At 39.0% G+C, this 22,736-nt stretch overlaps 1 protein-coding gene across 4 annotated transcripts in view; it reads right to left on the bottom strand.

Annotated features, from left to right (window-relative positions):
• Positions 1 to 22,736, bottom strand: part of esyt2b (extended synaptotagmin-like protein 2b) — a 63,455-nt gene that overhangs the window by 28,156 nt on the left and 12,563 nt on the right. For all 4 annotated transcript variants that reach the window (XM_036125212.1, XM_036125214.1, XM_036125213.1 and 1 more), the window contains exons 6-7: positions 19,281 to 19,370; positions 5,189 to 5,244 (exon numbers count right to left, since the gene is read on the bottom strand). In XM_036125212.1, coding sequence (XP_035981105.1) covers positions 5,189 to 5,244; positions 19,281 to 19,370 — 146 coding nt within the window. The remainder of the gene's footprint in view (positions 1 to 5,188; positions 5,245 to 19,280; positions 19,371 to 22,736) is intronic.

The following is a 22,736-nucleotide window of genomic DNA, read 5'->3' as shown; positions in this document are numbered from 1 at the left end:
CTTTCTCTTAGCCTCGTGAGACCATCCTGATCTCGCGAGCTTTCAAGGTTTCACTCACAGATCAGTCTGGCTACTTTCCGTTAAAGAAAATTTGGAGCAGTTCACCAAACGAACGTCCAATCAGCGTTGGCTTTGAGGCGGGTTGAGGTGTGACGCAACGAGAAGCACGACAGTTCAGTCTAAAGAACATGGCGGCTTCAGCCGATGAAACTAGCGTTAGCGTGGCTATCGAGCAAGTTTTATCGGAATTACAGAGTATTTCTTCACTGAAAGAAGAGCAAAACACTGCTCTGGAGGCTTTTCTCAGAGGAAAAGATGTTTTTGCTCTTCTCCCGACTGGTTTCGGCAAGAGTTTGATCTATCAATTGGTTCGTGTTAGTACGTCATATGCTTCGTTGATCTGATTGGTTTATTTGGCCCGTCTATCACCAACATAGGCCAATCAGCTAACCAGTATTTTCACCCCTTTCCAAAATTACTTCAACGGAAGGTTTCCAGATGGATATGCGGAGCAAATCTATCTGGCGGAGTAAGGTTACCTTTCTCTACCCTTATTCAGATTTTTGCAGTATATATAACATCATAACAGGCTTGAATCGCAACTTAAAACACGCCCACTTAAGTCCTAACCTGAAAGAGGTAAAACAAAACAACTTCGTTACAAATAAAGGTTAGCTGATCCGCGACACTGTAAAATGTTCCCCCGCACCAGACTGTATACTGTATACGCTCCTGATGCAAGTAAATTTAGTCCAATATTTAGTCATTAAAACAAACTAATTGTCCTATTCTGTATGGCCACGTGCTTTTTCTGCATTTCATCTGCAAAATAACACCTTTTCCCTATTTTTTCCTTTAAATGTGTCACAATACTTCACTCAAAAAAACGTCTCCTTTGGTACAATCTGAATTTGGGCTACAAAGGGGACAGTTTAAACATTTTTTCTCTCACCAAGGGCACCAGTAACCCCATACTGTTATACATTTAGTAGCTACTGCTTTCTCAGTAAAACTTGGCTGTCCAACTTCACTGTCGGTCAAAGTCTGCGGCCTCCTTCTTTTTCTCGGGGTAAAATTACAAGAGAGTGAGAAAATCTGACACCTAAACAGCTGAGTGTTTCCTGAAACACAGTCCGGTTCCTTTTAAAAAGACAGAAAGTAGAAAATTAAGCTAAAGTACTTAAGAATGGAGACTTTTTGCCTCTGTGCTCTGGTGCCGAGAGCAAATGGTCATTCAATCAATCTTCGGTTTATCGTTTAGGGAAATGGTTTTATGATTATCAGATGAGATAGCTGGAGCATCTCTGAAACAATGAGCTATCGGGATTCCTGCTGCATCAGTGCTTGTAGTGGCATTTTTTCTGCTGTCTAAACACCAGAGCCCCCACATGTCTTTGTGTGTGTGTGTGTGCAAGTTATTTATGTCAGTATACCTCAACTGACTGCATGCACACTGCATACACGATTTACAATATGGCAGTAATGTTTTCCCCTAGCCATTGAGTTGAATGAATTTCAGACTCTTCACTATGCTAGTGCGTGATTTGTACTAATAGTTTTATAAGTCAGTCTATCATTTTAGGTGTGACGACTACCAGATTACCATAAAATCTATGTGTTACAGTGCAATCAGCCATCGTCCCCGAATGTGCCCGCAAACACAATTAAGAATGTTTTCAGTTGTACAGCAAAATGTTGCCAGGTCAGCAGAATTCATAGCCGCCTAAATTAGGCTGCTACAAACATTCACAGCTCTCACAAGAAGTATTCTGATGCCTCCTCCAATAGCAGGAGTTTAAATATGCAGGGCTGTGGCAAAATATTTGCTTCAATATCAGACAACGATAACCAGAGTATTTAAAAAAAAAGAGGTAGTTTTATAATGATCATTTATTTTATTATGGATAAAAAGCCATGGAATCCTCCTATGTGAAAATACAATTGCAGTGTGTCACAGTCTGCACAATTTTTGTTTTTTGTACTGTTTTAGCATTTCGGTATCTTTAGATTAAGTGTTATTTTTTATTTGATATCTCAGTCATTTCTTAACTACCCTAGTTATTTACTTACATCGAGGTTTTCACCTAGTCGTCGTGTGTTTCTAATATTTGTTAGATCAGCCTTGTTCCAGGTCCCTTCTGTACAGTCTTTAGTGTATTACCTATGTCTAGTTATCCTCAGTTACATTTATTCTCTTCCTTGTTCCCCTGTTGCCACTCTCTCGCTCTCCTCAGTTTTTCCTCCAGCTCCTTCTCCAAACCTGTCATCAATTAGTGAATGAACCATTGCCGTTGTTCCAGCTCTCATCCTCCCAGTATTTGAGCTCCTCTCATTTTCCACTCTCATCTTCTACTCTTTGCATCATGTCACTTTGCCTGATCACGTCCCCGTTTGCGTCCCAGAGCTACATTTTGTTTTTGCTCTGGCTCCTGCACCCTCCTGCACCAAATCATGACACCATGTTTGGATCCAGTTGGTTACATTTAAACGTGTATATATAGATAAACCCTAAAGTTAGCTTTGGCTGTCACTAAATACATCTTGTATTAAATCATACTGAATATTTTTTAGTGATGTTATCAAAAGCGGTGGTTGTTTGTACCTGTAATACTTTTTCTGTTTGTTCTGTTGTTCTTTTTATCTCTCTTTTAGCAGGTGTAGAAGCAGACTCCTAGGATGCTATGTTGCACTCTTTTCCCTTTATTTTTGTCACCTTCTCTCCCTTTTCACGTGTTGCCTCGCCTTTCTCCCTTCCTTTATTCTCTATTACCTTTCGGTTTCTGTGTTCATTGAATTTGAAATAATCCCAAAATAATGTCCAACAAATTTTTTTTCATTCATATCAAACGGAGCATTTATAGCAAAAGCAGTAATGCTCAACTAGTGAAAGTAAATCTTTTTGTCTGTCTTTGGCATTAAGAAAGCAATTCTTAGTGCTACACTGCCAGACAGGAAATACTAAAAGAAAAGAAAATACAATTGACTAAACCAAAACCTGATGACTAGTTGCCCCACAATGCAAAATGCTGTGGAGCGATTTTTTTCTTCTTTTGAATTTTTTTAATTCAGCTACACTTAGGAGCATGAACGACTTGTTTAAGGTTGTACCGTTAGATCTTGACCCAAATCAAGTTTTAAACGGACACCCTAAACGTTTCTCCTGATGTGCTTCAGATCATTAACCTGCTGGTATAACTTCTTCAATCTTAGGGTCACAAACTGGTATCAGGACAGTCTTCATGACTTTAGAGTAAAGAACAGAAGAAGAATATGTTGTTAATCTGAACGCATTGTGTTGCAACCAGGAACAAACTGGAAGTTATGTAATTATCTTCAAAGTTTTCTGTTTGATTAGATTAAAATTATTATACATTTCTGTGTAGGAATGGGATCTGTATATGTGTTATGCGCAGGGTGCTGCAATAACATTTGTTGTGAACTGGTATAATATAAAGAAAATTAAATAAACTGAATTGAAAGTGTGACCTAGAAGCACAACGTAGAAGAAATCTAAAAAGGGATAAAGACTTTTCCTATGATCTGTCAGAAAGCTGGGAATTTTCAGAAATAGATGCCATAAAAATAATGTTTTTTTACACCTCCATTGATTAAAATAATATATATAAAAGTAAAAAAGAAAATATATGTTGTCTTTGTCTGCTTGATGAGTTCTGTGTCTGCTGTGTCGGGAGCAAATCTCCAACATCTGCCGGACTTCCTGTCTACAATCAGGTCTGAATGTTTTTAGTGCAAGTTGCTTTGTGAATCCGGTGAACAAATAAAGCAAATACCACGTGTAAAACAGCTGAAGAGATTGCACAATGCTTTCCTTCAGAACTTTGCTACAGATAACAATTTTGCCGGCATCTCTGCCCAAGACAGTATGCAATGATCAATGCTGCGGCTGCATTTCTTTAAATGAAAAAGTTTTCCTTCAGTTAGGCTGATGCATCTTCCCGCCAGCATAGGGGAAATGAGGGTTGCTGGAGCCTCCAAGCTCCCATGCTTAAGGATAATTAATAATGGCAAAACAAGCACAAGAAACACAGTTGTCTCTGCACCAACATGAGCTGTGAATCCAAATGAACCGAAGTCAGCAACAATGCTTTACATTTAAATCCAATATTTACCTGAGTAAGACAACACGAGGAAACAGCAGCTTTCAAAATCATTTGCATCCTACATCTGTAAGAAACCTAAAAATGATGATTTAAAGCTTACATTTAAAATACAAGCTGAAAGTGAAGTTGTCACTCGCTTATATAGTAACATTTTGTCCACGTATATTTCACTTTTAATTATTTTTTTTTTACTGCAAAACAGAAATTAGATGATAAATATCCTTGATTTTACATTAGAGAGGTTCAAACTGAAATTATGAACATTTACTCTTTTTTTCAAACACCTGTATTGAGCAAGACATTACAATACAGTTGGGATCTGGAGCACATACGGCACGTAATGAACCTTTACTGCACGGTAAATCTTTACGAGCAGCGGGTTTTCGTCCCCTAACAAGCCCTATTGCTTTTACCATCGGGGTACCTGCTCCTGCGACTTCTTCCTCTTTTACTGTGAATGCCCCCCACCGAAAGAAATCCTACAGTGCACAAGGTCAACAGATTTGTTTCCCCGCCACAAAGCAAAGAGACAAAGGGGACGAAATAGAGCATCCGCTGGAGTCCTCTTGTGTCAACGAGTCTTTCTGCACGACTGCTGTACGTGACAAGTAGCTGTAATCTCAGAAAATGACATGCAGTATTCATGAATGTGTCACTTTCATCACAGTTTAAATAATGTAGGAAACCACTCAAGATGGAAGCGAGTAATTGTGTCTGAATGAAAGCTGCGCCTAATTAGCTCCCGTTTGCTCTCTACCCGGCCCAGTTAATGACCGAGAGGCGGGGAAAAGTCAAAGTATAAAGAGCAATATAAGGAGGAAAGAGCTCAGCTAGATCATTTGTTTGGAATCGACGCATAGATGTCGAGGCATTACCTGGGAATTTCTTCGTGACTGGACGCTTGTAAGTGTGCAAGATGACTTAAAAACGGCAAATTACATGTTTAAACAAAAAAAGGCAATGCGTCCGTCGTCCTTAAAACAAAACTCTAAAAACTTCCACCGTGTCTTAAAATAGCAGCTTTTTTTTTCTCGAAGGACAAGAAAAACAAGTTTGAAAGGACTTACTTGAGCCCAGGAATGTCCAGGATATTGGTGAGGCCGGTCCAGTTTATGTCTAGGAGCTAAAGCAAAATGGAAAACAACAACAATGAGAAGGTACCCATGGGTAAGACTGCAGGAACAGGGAGTGTGAATGACTTCAAACGGATCTAAACACTTAACGTTATTGTTTCCAGCCACCATCCTCCATTTACCACTTGGCTTCATGCTTTCTGGCAAACAAACCTGCTGATTGATTACAGCCCACACAGAAAGGTCCTCTCAATCAGCAGCAAACTTATATATCCAGTGTTTCTGGGGGGGAGTTGCTGCAACAAATCGTCTTACCTCATATTTATTCAACATGTACTGGGTTTGCATCATCCAGATGCAGCACAGCAATAATAATAATAATAATAATGTTAACAATAGACTCTTTTAGGCCATCAATCTCATTCTGAAATGAATCCAGTTCATCATACTCTAACAGGTTTAAAGAATAAGTTCCTCACATTGAAAAGAGAAACATTTTTGACAAATGTTCCTTATTAATTAGAGAAAAAAAAGGACAGCAACCCTTAGTTTAACAGATAATTCATCGTCCTTCAAAGATGCTTCAACTTTGATATATTTAATGGTATTTCACAATTTCAGGAATAAAATAAGAAGAATATAATAACAAAACAAAAACATTAGTAATAAAATAATAACTGCACTGCCTGACGTCCAAGAAAGCTCATCAACGATTCCCAACCGGGGATTTAGAGCCTGTGAGCCTTATTAGGGCCTCTAAATGTCCTCGACACGAATATTTTCTGCATGAAAACTGGAAATTGAAAATGCATTAAGTAGTTGTACTGCAGCAGAATAAGTTTTAATGTTTTTTATAAAACCAAAGTCTATTGTCGTCCGACTTGGTTTCCATAATCTTTGATTCACCAAAATTGACTCTAACGGGGTCCTGCAGTATTTTAGATGTCGCTCTGGGTTCGTTTGTGGACTCGTTGATGCCTTGGAGTAATTGTGTTAGGTTGTCCAGCTCTGTCCCCTGTTAGTTGTGGATAATGGCTGTCACTGTGGTGCACTGGAGTCCTAATGACACTATTATTCATAACAGCTCGACAACACAGCCGCACTCTAACAACACACCTCAACAAGACTTCCTGCTTCTTTTATCGTTGTAAGTACTATCTGCATCATCATATGGTCATTTATCAGTGCTGCAATACATCTTGCTGCTACATATTCTTGCACCATTCATATTGTCTTACAAATAACTTTTCTGTACATATAAATGTCTTTGTTTGGTTTGCCGCTACATTCCAGACAAATGACCAATGTTTACATTTATATGGTTTCTCTTTTGTCTTTTGGTTTTACTTGGTACCTTGCAACGAAATTTCGCTCAGATCTACATTGCAAATGGGAAGGTGAACGACGATAAAGTCTGTCTATGTCCAAACAATTGTCTTCAGGACTTTTTGCAGTTCAGGGTATCCCCACACACCATTAAACTAGGTGCCTCTTTCTAAAAAAAAGATTTTTGTACAAGAATTGAATTTAGTCAATGGCTGAAAGTTTTCTTCGGTATATGACAATGTTGATAAAGATCTCCAATTTTGTGCCAAAGTTTTAAACCCATCATCTACTCTTTCCAGACTGGTATATGTTACCCAATACAATGGTGGTGTGATATGGAAGCAATGTCCCCATCATAAAGCCGCACTTTGTAACAAACATCAACAGTGTTTTTTTTTTTTTAGAAAGGGTTGCTTGTTTTGTTTTTTTCCATGGTGTTTAAATCTGAGGAATGCAAACACATTTATTGGGAAGCATATCATTTCAAACTTAGCTAATTTCAGTCTTAGCAAATCAAACATCTGGGTAATTGACTGTAAAGCTGTAAAGTTTTACAGTCAATTACTGTAACTTCGTTTTGTTCAAGTTAGTGAAGCACTGTAAATTTGAATGTCAGGAACATTCGAGACCAACCTGTGCTGGACCACGACAGTGGAAAAAAAAGGAAACAGCAAGGGATTTCCCATTTGCTAGCCATCGTCATCACTAGAAAATGCTAAATGTACGGAAACTACAGCTGATTTGGCTAGCAAAACCATTTCTCAGTGAAGAAATGCTGCAGTCAAGCCTGGTTATGTAAGTGGGAAACATTCCAGAGCTTGTTTGTGGAGATGGAAGAATCCAAAAGAATCCTGTTTTAGCAGCAATCCATCAAGTAGACCCTTTAGGCTTGTTTAGCCGCAAGGAAACAATTACGTACTGTCATACAACCTTCTAGAAGGTACTTACTGATAAAGGAATGTATAAACTCTTTTAACCATATGGTGCTATAATTGTAGCAGAAAAGCACCTGTAGGGTGCCGGTGAGTCTTATCAACAAGATCTGAAAAAAGTAAATAAATCACTTTGCATTTTTGTTTCATCTTTACCAAACAGCTTTATGGGTTTTTTTCCACCTCAACGCTAAACAGAGGTTGCTTGACTACATAATGCCAGTGGAAAAACTGTGTAAAATACCCCACCAATGGAATAAAATGATAGAAAAGACAATTGTTCAATTTATTCATGGCTGTTCTCCTGGATGCTTGAAAGATTTACCTAATTGTTGCGCTTTCTTTCTTCTGACTAAGCTTCACCTGTGGCTTCAGGATTTTTTTTTTTTTTTGTTAAAACTGGAATATTCCTCCAATCACTGGAATATGTTCCATCGTTAACCAACAGATTTATACTAACTACTGAAAGCCCGGTCCCTCTGCTCTACTGGTCAGCTGGACGTTAATGCATTAATCAATGATGCATCTTTTTTTTTTTCAGATGACGTTAACAGTGTGGATTATTTACAACTGGAAGAAAAACAAAACAAAAAACAAAGCGTACCTGTTTTATGAAACTCTAAGAGCTTTAATATCAAAGGAGTCAGCCTTATATTAAACCTGACTCAATTCATCTTTTTCATCGCTCGTTTATAAAATAAATCCCATTCAGAAGACAGTAGGAAAACACATTTATTTTGTTTTTTTTGTCTACTTATCTAAAAAGGAATCAAACAAAAAAGACATTTGAGTTTTTATACACCCTTTAAGTCCATCCCATTGAGCTCTGTTATGTTATACTTTATAAATGTATTTTGAGATGCTGTGCTCATGCAAATTCATACTTAAAGCAAACATACAATCACTAAGTGAAAACCAAGCTTTGAAGCAGAAGGATATTTTTTCCCCAGACCTGCCAAACGGCATTATGTCAGCTCACAGAAATGGGCAAAGGAGTTTTTTTTTTTTTTTGCAGCATCCCTAGTAAGCGGCAGAAAACCCCTGAATATCTGGCTGCAAAACCCATTACTTAGTGGCAGAACACTGCAGCCTGTCTTTATTATGCAATTAGGGATTTTTCCAGCGATTGCTTGTGAAAATGGAAGGATCTTAAAGGTATGCTGTGGGGACAATCCAGCAATTACAGCTTGGAGTTTGGGTAGCCTAAGGGAAACCTCTCCTGCCACACAACTCTGCTGTAGGAGCGTAAAGAAAGGAAGTTATTATCTACTAACTTAAAGGCTTGATGATAAATCCTAACACCCAAATTAAGCTGGTCACAAATTTGAGTCTTTTATGCTCTGATCTCAACAATAAAAAAATTGGCAGACATCATGCAAACACAATGTTTTTGTTCCTGGCTTCTCTAATATATTGACCAGCAGTGTTGTTTTGTCTCAAATAAATGTATTTTTTTTTTTTTTGCTTTCTTCTCTGTTATTACTTCTGCCCCACACGGTCCTTTCAGTCCAGCGAGAAAAGAGTTCCTGTCTGCTACCATGGTGATTCATCTAGACATGTCTAAAACTGTTAAAAGGCGGATTGTTCCTAGAAAAGGAGCTGGGAAAAAACTGTTTTTTTTTTTCTTGGTGACATCATGCAGCCAGTAATATTCTTTGTTCAGAGATAAATTATGAGATAATTTACTAAAAAAAGGACAGGGAGGCCCACAGACTATTATAACAGCAACCGAACATTATCTTCTGATGAACAAAAATATGATTACACTTATATGTGTTGCTATTGTGGGTGTCCCGATTCTTTTAGCAATATTAGGTTTACAAGAAAGAGAAAACGTTTTCTCTTTTTTTGTTTAACTAAGTAAAGGTTTATCAGATTACAAACACTGACAAAAGATCTTCGACCAGCGTAGAATAGTTCATTCAAAGTACGATGAGTCGATATTTTTATTTGGTTGTCTGATTCAAAGGTTCTAAATATATACAGCTTTGTAAATGGTCCCTTTTTTCTGTTTTAACAAATTGAATAGAGGTTATACAAATGTCAAACAGTATTTTGAAGAAGCACTGTTCAGTGTAGAATTATTAGGCTTTTTGTTTGACCATTGTTTGACCCAAATCTAATGTTTTTGCCCATATGTGACCCATAACGTAACCAGACGTTGTCATTCAGCCAGAGGAACAACCTTTAACAGCTGCTTTGGTCCTGAATCCAAAAACGGTGCAAGAAATAGATTTTGTGTTTCTTCAAAATTTTTAAAAACAATCACATGACCACTTTTGAAGACCCCAAAATTATTATAAAATTATTGATTTCCACAACATAAAGTAAGATACGAAACTCCTTCAAACAAGCTAGTGTACTCTAAATATTCTAAATCTAAAAATAAAAAGTAAATAAATATTGCTCAATTATTGATAATATGGCATACTCAGGTAAAAAAAGACAAGCTATTCAAGTTTAACAGTGGGGAAAAACTACAGTCTATTTATAGAACTTGGGATAATATAATATAGTACAGCAGCAACTTATTATAAATTATTATTATGAATATTATATTAATTGTCCTTTTTGAGAATGGCAGGGAAAAACATTCACAAGCACTACAGTGCAGGTTATTGTCAATTCTGGTGGCTCAAAACGTTTTCAGAAAAACTGACTGAGAGTCTAGTTGCCTATGATGTAATCGTGTTTGCTGTTGTGATAAGCCGGATGAGAATGTGCACAGGCATGTTGTTGGCTTAGTTTTATTTTTGTTTTTGTTTTTTTGATGAAGATAACGATAGCCTTCAATGATGTAATGTGAGATAATTGTTGACTTCTACATAACCACCTGTTGTAGAGGTAGCCAGTGCTTCAAGATCACTACGACACTGATTTTTACTGGTTATGTCCTCTAGATAACAGGATGGATTGCACATGTGCACGTAGCAGGTACACGTGCGCGTAAGAGACTGCTGTGTTTTCCTTTGCTACCATTTTCAAAGCGACAACTACAGCTGTGTGTACCAGCAGCGCTAGTAGCTAGCAACTTTCCATGCACAAAGGCAGGTGTTGATAAAACTGATATCCTGATGCTCTGGCACAAACCTGAGCTAAAACCTAAAGCAGTAATAAAAGTACTGGTCACACTAGTTGGTGGCTATTGGCCAGTACAACCGCTGGTTACCATAGAGACTGGAGGTAGGCTGGTGGACAGACACTACTGACCAAGGAGTCACACTGATTTCTCAGGTAAGTCTTTCTGCTGCTTGGACATCAAGAGATGTAACACTGGCTGCTCCTTCCTTCCCAAGAGCTGTTTGATAGTCTAGATCTCAAGGAAGATACCGCATCATCAATATTCTCTAGGCAAGACTAAATTCAGTCTCATTTCAGTGGACGCTCTTTATTAAGATGACCTTGTTTTAACTTAGCCGGGCCCTCTTTTGTCTTCAAAACTGCCTTCTTTTATTTATTGCGCAGAGATCGTGGTTCATAAAGAGACAGTAGAATCATGCAGTTGCTGCAGGTTTGTCGGCTATACATCCGTGATGGAACATTTTAAAGATGCTCTGTTAGATTGAGATCAGGTGATAATGGCGGTCATACTGTGAGCTCTCTGCCGCGTTCGAGAAGCAGGTTTGAGATGATTTGAGCTGTGTTATATGACGGAAAATAAGGTAATCCAAGCAATTTTAAGGTGAAAATTGTTCAGATTTAATAATGTATCTTGAACGAAATGAAAGCAAAGACTGTGACACAAAGAATCCTCTTTATCTCTCGCAGCTGCAGAAACCAGTTCTGGCAGAGTGGCAAAGCAGAGACACATACTTTACACAGGGTCCAGAAAGCACAATAAAGTAAAAAAAAACTTTATTATGCTTTAAAACATAAACCATAAGTTTGACACATTCTTGAGACCTTAGTAAGATGCAACTTATTCCATTACAGATGCATGATGCGCTGTTCTGCTTGTAGTAGCCATCAGAAGATGCATACACTGATCATAACAGGACGGATATTAGCTAGCAACGATAAACAGGTCGGCCTTCACGTTTCTGCAAACCTGAATATCGCAGGTGAAATAATCATTAAACCAGGCAACATTTTTTTTCAATCTCCTGTTGTCTAGTTGTCAATTATAGCCAGCTTTCTGGTCTAAACCCAAAGTAGTCTCCTACTGCTTTAGCCCATCTGGTTCAAGGTTTGACGTGTTGTGTTTAAGATAGTATGTCATATACATTGTTGTTACACAAAGGCTATTTGAGCTATTATTGCCTTTCTATCATGTCAAACCAGTATGCCTTTTCTCCTTTAACCATTGACATCCACATAACAGCAGCTCGATCAATGTGCTCCCTTCTTCTGAGCTGTCTTTGCAAACCCATGAGATGGATATGTGTGAAAATGACAGCAGATCAGCAATTCAGCACCTGGACCTGATAAAGTGGACGTTTTATTTGATTCTTTATATATATGTGAAATCACATATATAAAACATATACCAGTCTGTGGTAAAAAAAAAAAAAGATAACCTTAATAATCACGTAACCATCATCGATATCAACCTTAAGTTCGGATGTTTATCTGCTCGGGATGGCAATTGTAGAGAGTTGAAGGAAAATACCTAATTGAATGTGTTGGACATTTCACAAATTACAGAGGAAAGAGTGTTTAAAATAAATGCTGCTTGCAACATTAGCCATAGTTTATGGCTCTGGGAAACAGTATTGAAAGCTGGTATCCCTGAACAGAAAAAGAACACACAAAAAACACCTGCTTACTGAAATATTCAGAAAAGCCACAGAGGCCATCTGGGCTCTCATTAGTTTTCAACATAATGAGGTGGGGGACTTTGTATTTTGCACTGAATGGAAAGTTACTGTCCTTGTTATTCAGCGTCGCAGAAAAACGTACCAGTTCCAATAAGGAAAAGACGGGGGAAGTATTTTGATAAAAAAGAATCAAAGAGAGGCCGGAATAAAGAAGTCGGAGAGACGCAAGCTGGATCAGCCTCTCCGTGGGCTTTGATCTTCTCCTGCCTCCGAGCTCTAAGAGCCGTGTTTTCTTAATGAGCTTCTCTCACCCTTGTTCTCACGGCACCCGTGCTCACACTGCAGCAGACTACAGCATACAACAGCGAGCGCTGCATGGTGGAGGGGGAGGACTGCGGGACTGTGAATGATTGGGTGGAGGACTCCCAGGGGGGGAATCGCGGAGTAGATACAAGACTCCAGGACGTTGACAAAACAAGCGTGTGCCGAGAAAATATTCCAAAATGAACCTCTCGGATGTGGCTTGGTTGATAAGATGGAGAGGACTTGCATTTTTGAAGGTTAAAGCTTAACCGCTTTCTCCTTCTGCCTCGCACAGCTGCTACTTTTTTATTCTTTAATTACATTTTTTTATTTAAATAACAGCAAATTTAAGAAATATCCAGACCTCCATAAAGATCCAGTATGTTTGTCTTGCTGTCTGGCTGAGATTTCAATCAATAACTGCTCAGTGGGCACTCAATCTGGAAACCATCGGGTGTATTTTAAGGAATATGTCTCTGGGGACAACAGTCGGTATTTCTGAGCTCCCAGTGCAGAATACCAATACCTGGATGACAGCGAGCAGGGCCAAGACCTACTCTTTACTGTGCCTTGTATTGCTTACATTTGGCCAAATGAGGAAAAGACCAAAAAAAAAGTCTTTCTTGCTTAAAGACTTGAGTGCCTCCTTCATGCTACAGATACCTGTGTGTAGATAGCAGTCTGTAGAATCTAGTCTTAAGTGCTTTTGTAATTTACACAAAAAAAACCTAACATCCTTAGAATTTGTTTTTTCCAAATCACTTAGACCTTAAATGCAGTCTAGCCAAAATGTTCATCTGTAAGGTCTCGAAATATGAGAAGTATTTGCCTTATTCCTCGATCCCACGATGCTTTAGGTAAACTCTACTACTGACTTGCAAAGCGACATTTCCATACGTAAACAAATGGGCTCTATAAAAGAGAACTTGTGTGATGTGGATTACTTATTTTGGTATTCTACTCACTAAAACCCCTTTCCCTTCCCCTTCCCTCTGTTTGACTGACTTCATCTGACTGCAAGAATATGTGAGTGATGCGTGAAGATTTTGAACCACGAACGCATGCCCCTTAAAATGTGCTTTAATTGATGTTCTGTGAGGTTGATGCCAGGACTCTGTGCATGCTAATCAAGTTCCGCCCACGCTAAACTCGCTCAGTCATCTCTGTATGGACCCTGCCTTGTGCACTAGTGTGTAATCATGTTGTGTAGTCCTCAACAGTTTCGCACAAGGTTGGGGGCGTGATCTTGTCCAGAATGTCTCGACATGCTGAAGCGTTGGTCGTTATTTTTACTGTAACGACGTAGCCGAGCTCCAACTGCTGAAAAACAGCCCCACACCATAGTCCCGCCTGTACAAAACGACACACTTGACATACTGCAGTCCGACGAGTGCAGCTCTCCTTCCTGGCAACTGCCAAACCCGAACCCATTGCTTTGATTGCCCGCCAGATCCGATAGAGCGGCATGATTTGTCCTTAAACTGCAAAAACGGATCTAAAAATAAGTAAAATGTTCTTAAAGTTAGTGTATTTGTCCTTGATTTAAGCAGGTAAATAAGATTACCTGCCAATGGAATTAGTATTTTGACCCCTAAAATAAGATAATTCGATATACTGCACTTGAAATAAGATGATGGAGATGTATTGTTCCTATTTTAAGTGCAAAAATCTTATTCCATTGGCAAATCATCTTATTTACCTGCTCAAATCAAGGACAAATAGACTAATTTTAAGAACATTTTACTTATTTTTAGTTCCATTTTTTCAGTGTACCGACAGCACGTCTCCCCTGCTCTAGAGTGCAGTGTGGGCATGCTTTACACCACTGCATGTCATGCTTTGCACTGCACTTGGGGTGAAAAAGGCTTGTATGCAGCTGCTAATCCACAGAGAACCATTCCACAAAGCTGTTCTTAAAGTAGTCTGAGGAACACATGAAGCTTGGTGGTCTGACTCTTCAGGAATTTGTTGATCGCTGCGCGCCACGTGCCCCCAGCCTCCACAGATCCCGCTCTGGCCTACCACTTTATGGCTGAGCTGCCGTTGTTTCCAATCGCTTTCACTTAGCTATAATAAAACTAAGAGCTGATACTAGAATATTTAGTGGCAAGCACATGTCATGACTGTGCTTATTGCACAAGTGGCATCCTAACACAGCTGGAATTGGCAGAGCTCCTGAGATCGGCCCTATTCTTTCATAAATGCTTGTAGAAGCAGTCTGCATGCCCTGGTGCTGGACTTTATACACCTGCGGCCATAAAAGGGAACACTTGGATGATGTGGCATTATGGCGTAGATTAGAGGTCTTCATTGTGGGGGTCACTACCACCAGGGGGGTACTGCAGATCTAGTTTCTCTCCAGTGTTGCAACATGCATGGTCTGTATGAGGGATTGCTGCAAATTCAACAACACAATGCAGGAGAATATCCATTTTGGCTACGCGCACTGCCAGGAGAAGTGAATTCTGCAAATTAATGACTTGATGCAATTTGCTGGGTGCTGGGTTTCCTTAGAAAACCTTTGACTAATCTGTATGATTTGATTGAACTGACTCTGTAAAGTGCCCTGAGATGACATCTGTTGTAAATTAGCACTTTATAAATAAACTGATTTGATTTTTATTTGATTCACCTTTTCCTCTCCAGACGAATGATTTCGTAGATGCTGTCTTACTCGCACATTATTTTTAGCTCTGAATCCACATATTCTATAGGATTGAAATTAGTGTTGCACCGATACGATACCAGTATCGGACACCATCCAACACTAAAATGGTGGTATCGGTATCGGCGGGTTTGTATGTCACTTGAACACAGCCTTCTCTCTCCCGACTAGTATTATACATGTTATATAAGTTCATGAAAGTTGCACTATTTTGGCATTTGAGAGCCAAAACTCGGGGTTTAAAAGAGATTATTCAATTATTAATGTAATGTTACTGTCTTATTGTTGCACTACTATTATACATGTTATAATTTTACAAATGTTGCACTATTCTGGCCTTTGAGAGCCAAAAGTTTATTCAACTATTGTAACCCATTCCAGGTAGGCAATAAAAAGATCTACTACCCTAAGTAGTATGCAGTTCTTCATATATACACACATACACATCAATTTCAAACAGATGGTATCGGTATCGGCCAATACTGCACAGCCAGGTATCGGGTATCGGTATCGGGGCCAAAAAAAACTTTTTACCTTTTTGAGGATCATGCAGATCATGTTATCCATGCTAAACTGTTGTGCTTTTGCTCAAAGTGTCCACACAGTAAGAACACTTATTTTTGATCGAAGTACCTTTTTACCCTAATCTGATTTAATCTAATATAATACTAATCTAGTGTACTTTCATGATATAGAATATATGTACTGTCTGGCTATGTACTTTCAAATATCTTCTGAAAAAAAAAAGAGAAAAAAAAGTATAACCAAGAGCCATTTTGAGATGCTTCTGAAGCCCCTCATGTCCTGTGGACTGGTGGCTTCAAAAGCATCTCCACTAGAGACGTTGAAAAGACCCGAGCAGCCTCACCGCGAATCAAAGAGATCTGGGGCTAAACTCAAATCTTATATTTTCTGGCTCAAGTGAGGATTTAGATGTTTCATATTTAAGGTTTATAGTAAATTTAAAATGTTTTCATTGTATCACAATTAAAGAAAAATCAGGAAATTATGACCTTTAAACGTTTTTGTTTACAAATAATGAGACGGCAGCCGGTTCAATGAACCAACTGTGCTTTTCACTGCGTGAACACTGATGGGTTAATTGATGAGGACGTCCGATCCGAACGAGCGCGCTAATTAACCGCTAACGTAATAATCATGTTCTGAGCGTGGTCCTCGGCTTCAGCGATCATTAAACAAAGTGTTTGTTCATCAGAGCTGCAGCAATAAAACCTCAGTGCGGGTTGAGTTGCATCCTCTGTTTACGCCGCACTGAGCCACATCTACTGCGATCACACACAGGCCAGACGTGGCCGAGGCCTCACAGGGTCTGGGAGTCTCTCATTTATCATTCAGCGACCAGTCTTGCAGGAAATGAAGAATTGCATTATTTAAGAGCCGGACCACGCAAGTTCCTGTGATTTAAGTTTTCTACTGATTTGGCATTTTATTTCATCTTTATTGCTGCAAAGTAATGCTGTTATGCTACCATTTGCTCACACGTGGGATTACATCATAATTTACAGCCTGAAACAGCTTCTTCCATCAGCCTCCTATTGAGGAGTAATAGCTCCACTCGAGCTTTAGCCGGGAGCCTTGGGTATAGAAATCTGCCAAAAGTAGGTCTGGCTTGATCTGCAGCTATTTAAAGCGCCGCTAAAGCTCCACCAAGTCCAAGCATTTGCTATAAATCGGTCAAACAATTTTAAGCATCGCAGCGGCGGCTCAGCAGAGGTGTTGAACTGTGAGATCAATGGAGCGCGTGCACTGGAAAATACCAACAACGTGCAGGCGAATTATGCCCGATGACTATATCAGACAGTGGTTGATAGTATTCCAAACAAAGGGAGAAAATAAACAAAATAAAGCAGGAAATTTAAGCTGATTTATGTAATCCAGGCACATTACATGAACTGATTCAGGGGGATTTTGTTTTTAATTACTGCCTGTTTAAGATTAGTAGGAGAAAAAGCAGCAACTGGTTCATCAGGTGTAACATAAAGGTACTTATAGCACCTTAAACCTTTTTTTACATGTTGACAAAATTCAACAACTACCTCCAGGATCTTAGATGATGTACCAATACAAAGTAGCCCATAAATGTAGTGGATTTGTGAAACCAATAGTAAATGATATATGGTGTTAAAACATTTTTTCAAATTCAGGGTTCAAGTTTTAGTTCACTTCTACAAATATCATATTGCATGGAGGCCAATAAGTTCCATATTGCAACGTCTAACCAGACTACCTTTTTTCACATGATTGCTGTGTCTACATGGCTTGCAGCAAACTGCAAACCTAATTTTTATTTATTTAAAAAATATTTTTCTTCAGGGCACTCATCCAAGAAAGCCATATTTGTGGAGCGTGCGGATAACGGCTGGACCATCAGCAGTTTCTCTGGCCTGAAGCTCCTGCAGAGTTACCACGGTCCTGATGGCTGCTTCATTATTGTTCTCTAATCCTGACCTCTAAATTTAGTCTGATGGCCATTTGTCGGTAGCTTTGAAACAGTGTCTTACTGTGATACTCTATTATTGTTGTGAAAGCTAACCCTGCTATAAACTCCTCCAAAAATGTCTCCGTGACTTATCTGCAATGTACTTTTTGATGTTTTTGGTTTTTGATGATTTTTTTTTGTCCAGTAATGTTATCTGACCTCTTCAGAGGACAAAAGGTGGACCAGCTGCATTAATTGTTTAAAAAACTGGGCCAGTATGGAACGGTACGCAGTACTTCAAATTTTTGCCCCACAGTGTACCTGGATTGTTTTCTAGGTTGTGGAATAAGACTTTTGCACTTAAAATAGGAACAACTCATCTCTATTATCTTATTTCAAGTGCAGGATGTCTAAATATCTTATTTTAAGGGTCAAAATACTCATTCCATTGGCAGATAATATTATTTACCTGCTCAGATCTAGGACAAAAACACAAATTTTAAGAACATTTTATTTATTTTTAGATCCGTTTTTGCAGTGAAACCCATGACGTTTGCTGTAGGTGCTTCGCATGACAGGAAAATCGGAGGAAAATCATCACAGCTGAGACGTATACCTGGTCCCAAGAGAGCTCAAAGAGGACCTGAACTGGAGCAGAGTTGAATGATATATCTGAACAGTCTTTCACTACACAAAAAAAACGGAGGTCGGACTCAGCTGGCGTTAACACATCCCACAGGGAAGCTGCTGCTGCACAAACGCCTCGATAAGATCAGGGGTGGTGCTAGCCTTCTGGGGGCCCTGAGCACAATTGCTGTGTGGTTCCCCCCACATATGGAAATGAACAATAATACAGCATTTGTGTTTTCCATATGTATTTTACCTTTGCAATGTGACTTTTATTTTATAGTACTGTTTATGGGTCTTAAATGTGTAATTTTGAATGAATTTGTTCTCCCGGATCAAAAACCAGGTGTACATTAGCATTCTGCTAGGGGCTCTATGCACACTGCATCAGTTGCCCATCAGTAACAATGTTTTAGTCGACTGTCCCTGTTAAAGTAAATAAAATTAAATAAAAAGCAATTTGTCGGTGTTATTCTCTTTTTTTCCAAAATAACTTCTCTATTATTAATGTCTTGAAAACATTTGCAACTAATAAGAGGAGGATTTAAAATAATGGAGAAAAAAAAACATTAAACTAAATTTGGATCAACAATGGTGCACATACTTCCAAACAAGATAACCGCGTCTGACCTATCAAGGAGGAAAATGATCAAAGACAATAGAGTTTAAGTGGGATTAAAAGGAGAAACAATCAAGTACATTTAATAAAATGCAACAGTGGACAGTGTAATACAAAAGTAGGACTTAGAATAACACTTTTTGTCCCCCATACCCCTCCCAGGATGTTGGTGGCAATCTTTGACACTTTTGTTCAGATTTTTGTGCACAACAAATGAATTCATTAAATATGATGCTAAACAATTTGAACAGGACAGGCACGGATTTAGAAGCTATCTCATTTCCTATTTCGACACCTAAATCACAGTTTAACCCCTTCTACCCTCATCTGAATCCATTGACTCACACCGCTGTGTTATGGTAACTTCAGCCAATGCTCTAGGGAATAATTCAGAGTCCTAGAGTGATCTGCACTTACTGGCTTCTTGAGGAAAAACAGGGACAGTCCTCCAACGAGAGGCACATCCCCCAGCAAGGGCTCCATCACCACTCTCAACACGCCGTGGATCTGTGGAGACACAGCAGAGAGCAACAGTGATGCACGCACACATGCAAACAGAAAGCTTAAGAGAGCTGCAGCTCAACATTCCTCGGCGGTGGAACGGCCGGAGCTGGAGCACACGGCGGGCTGGAAACCCGATCGCTGGCCGGCTCCGTGCCCGCCAGCTCCGTCCTCCAACCTTCGCTGTAACATTTAAATGACTGGGATTTTACAATCTGACGGGGTTTAGTTGTGTTGTGCGGTAAACACGATACTGCTGAGATCCACAGCAGGGAAGTTCAAAATTCCAACACAAACTTCCTTTTTGATCATGTTTTTCTGTGATGAAAACTTGCAAGCAGTTCTACATAAAATACTTCACTGCAAAAAGGGAACTAAAAGTAAGTAAAATGTTCTTGAAATTAGTATATTTATCCTTGATTTGAGCAGCTAAATAAGACTATTTGCCAATGGAATGAGAATTTATACCCATAAAAAAGATAATTAAATATCATGCACTTCAAATAAGATGATGGAGATGAATTGATCTTATTTTAAGTGCAGAAATCCTATTCCATTGGCAAATAGTCTGATTTACCAGCTCAAATCAATGAAAAATACACTAATTTCAAGAGGATTTTACCTACTTTGAGTCCCCTTTTTTTATTTTCTTTACTCATTACATGGAAGTCCAGGGTAAAAAAAATATTCCCTGGAGCTAAACACGGAAAACTGACACAGTGTTTTCTTAACTTAAACGACAAAGACAGAAGAAAAAATAAAGGAGCCTAATTTCTGGGACACTGAAACATCACGCTATGGGCTGATGTGCAATCAGGGGCACCTTTCACACCCCTGATACTGCATGTGTTCATAAAAGAATTGATAATATGTCTCATTGAGTAATACTGAAATAAAAACAGAGTGATCTACACCAACAAAGGCTAATTGATTTTTTTTTTTTTTTCCATAATGGCTCCATCCGGAAAAAGGAAGAGGACTTAAACTCAATACGGCATCTGATTTATTAGAGGATTAGAGGAGAAACTCGTGTGTGACCCCACAAAAGGCTAATTATATATGATCAATGACCGACAGGACTTACTCCCAACCCTCCTGAAGCAAACAACGACTTGTTCATGTTGTTTATCATGACTGTGGGAGAGATGCTCTACGGAGGCTGAATGAGTTGCATAATTGGAACAGGGTGCAACAAATGTTTCCCAGGGGTTGATATAAAAACACTCGGAGGAACACTGCAGATTTCTCCTTCTGCCTCATGTTCCTCAACAGCAACAGGCAAATAACCAAGGAGACAGAAGAGCCGCACGTAGCATTCCCTTGGTCCAAATAGATCCAAATTAAGTTAGACTTCACAACAAAGTCTACCAGTGAGTATAATTATAATGTATCCTTCCATGCATTATAATGTTATTTCTATATAAGCTCCTGAGTTTGATTATATCAGTTTTGTAATTGAGTTTTGACCAGCGTGTGCGTTAGGGCAAATCACACGAGCTGAACAATTTCCTTAGAGTTTTTAGGAAGTTAGCAACAAAGACAAATCTCCTTTTGGTTGGATTCAGGAATTCGCTTTAGGCTTAAAAAGTAAGTTAAAAAGTAAGGTAACTAGATGAGAAATAAAAGAAAATTTTTAGTTTTACTTATAAAGGAGGAAATTATGCCACTAGAACTTAAACGGAATCATTTTATTTTGTCTCCTTGTAATAAAACGCTTTTAGGCACCTTTTTTTTGCCATCGTTGAGTAATTTGTTAAGGACTGACCAAACAGGGTAGGCAAACCCTCACATCAGCTGACCCATGACATGATTAGCCAGCTTTGGGTGAACAGAAAAAAAAAAAAAAAAACATGTAAACAGTTTTTGTTTACAAGATTAGTGCATCGTTGCTTAACCGCAGATGTTTAGTTTGATGTGCTCCTGATTGCTGACATCAGAGCGGCCTGACCTCTAGGGTCAAAAGAAGCATCTGAGGCTTTCATAATGAAGACAGCAGCAGCTTCTGAGCCTGGGAGGGGATTTAAAGAGGGAAACCAGAAATTTCACTGTATGAAAACAGTGTAGGACATTAAAAAAATTGCCAACATGTCCTGGTCTGGCTGTCCAAGCAAGTTTACTCTAAGAGCAGGTCGCAAGATGCTAAAAGAAGTTTGGATCATAATGGGACCCAGAACAGGCTCTAGAGACTCTTGAAATGAAATAATATGCCACAGTTTTCCAGAGATAATACAGACAAAAACATGCCAGATTGAAATTTAATTTTGTCTACACGAGAACGCAGAACATGTTCGGCCTAAACTGAATGCAACAGTGCAGGAAAAGAACCTCACACCGTCTGTAACGCATGGAGGTGGAAGTGTGATGGTTTGAGGAGATTTGCTGCAGCACAGCCTGACCAGCTCACCCTCATTGAATCTGCCGTGAATTATACCATTTAGATGGTGCTTGAGAAAAATATGAGGCCATCTGTAAAAACAATGTTAGGCTGTAACCTGCTACACGATGATGACCCAAAACATACCAATAACCCTTCCTAAAACAGGAAGTCCTGGGCCAAATCAAACATCCTGTACCCTTATTCACAAAGACTCTGAGTCCTCTCAGAGAACTTCTGTCTTAGCCTAAAAACTCCTCCCTAGGTGTCTTAGCTTAAGAGTGATTCAGATGGCTGCTGTCTGTTCAGAGCTGTGATTGGTTTATATTAAAGAAAAAAGAAAAACATCCACACAAATGTGGTCCCAGTGATCCAAGGAGAGAAATTAGTGTCTCATGATGAAAAAAAAAAAAAAACTGGCAAAATTTCTTGACTGTCACACAGCATGAAAATGTTTTGAATCACCTTATTGAAATCCTAATCTTGTTTTTGCTTTTTTTTTTTTTTTTATTTACTTGCCAGTCAATTTATTACCTTTGTCTATTTGATATCATCGCGCACTCACCTGTCACATTTTACAGGGATCGCTTGCTTGTATAAAGCAATTGTATTGGGCAATTGGAGAAAAAAAGATAAGTAAGAAAAAAAATCTGTCCGGTCATCTCTGGGAGGAGAAGGAGTGTTGAAAGTTAAATTGGTCCCTGGATCACGGCACAAAAAGACTTTGAATGTTGTTGCCGCAGATCAATGCGCCTTTTTCTCTGTGCCTCTTGGTGCTTTTACGCACCAGCCTAGAAAGCGAAGCGCTGCAAGATTGGCATAACCCAAGCCAACTTCTAGATGACCATTTAGGCTACTGACATTATCATTGAACACAGAAAATCCTTCCTCACCTGTTTTCTTTGTAAATTTCTCCAGTTTTTATTCATGATTATCCAACATTTTCTTATTTATCCTCAATAAAATGACGATAGCTGGAGCCACCTTTAACCGTCGGC

This window comes from Fundulus heteroclitus, chromosome 21 (assembly GCF_011125445.2).
Source record: "Fundulus heteroclitus isolate FHET01 chromosome 21, MU-UCD_Fhet_4.1, whole genome shotgun sequence".
In the NCBI taxonomy this organism is placed as follows: Eukaryota; Metazoa; Chordata; class Actinopteri; order Cyprinodontiformes; family Fundulidae; genus Fundulus; species Fundulus heteroclitus.
This window is presented reverse-complemented; position numbering and strand designations above follow the sequence as displayed.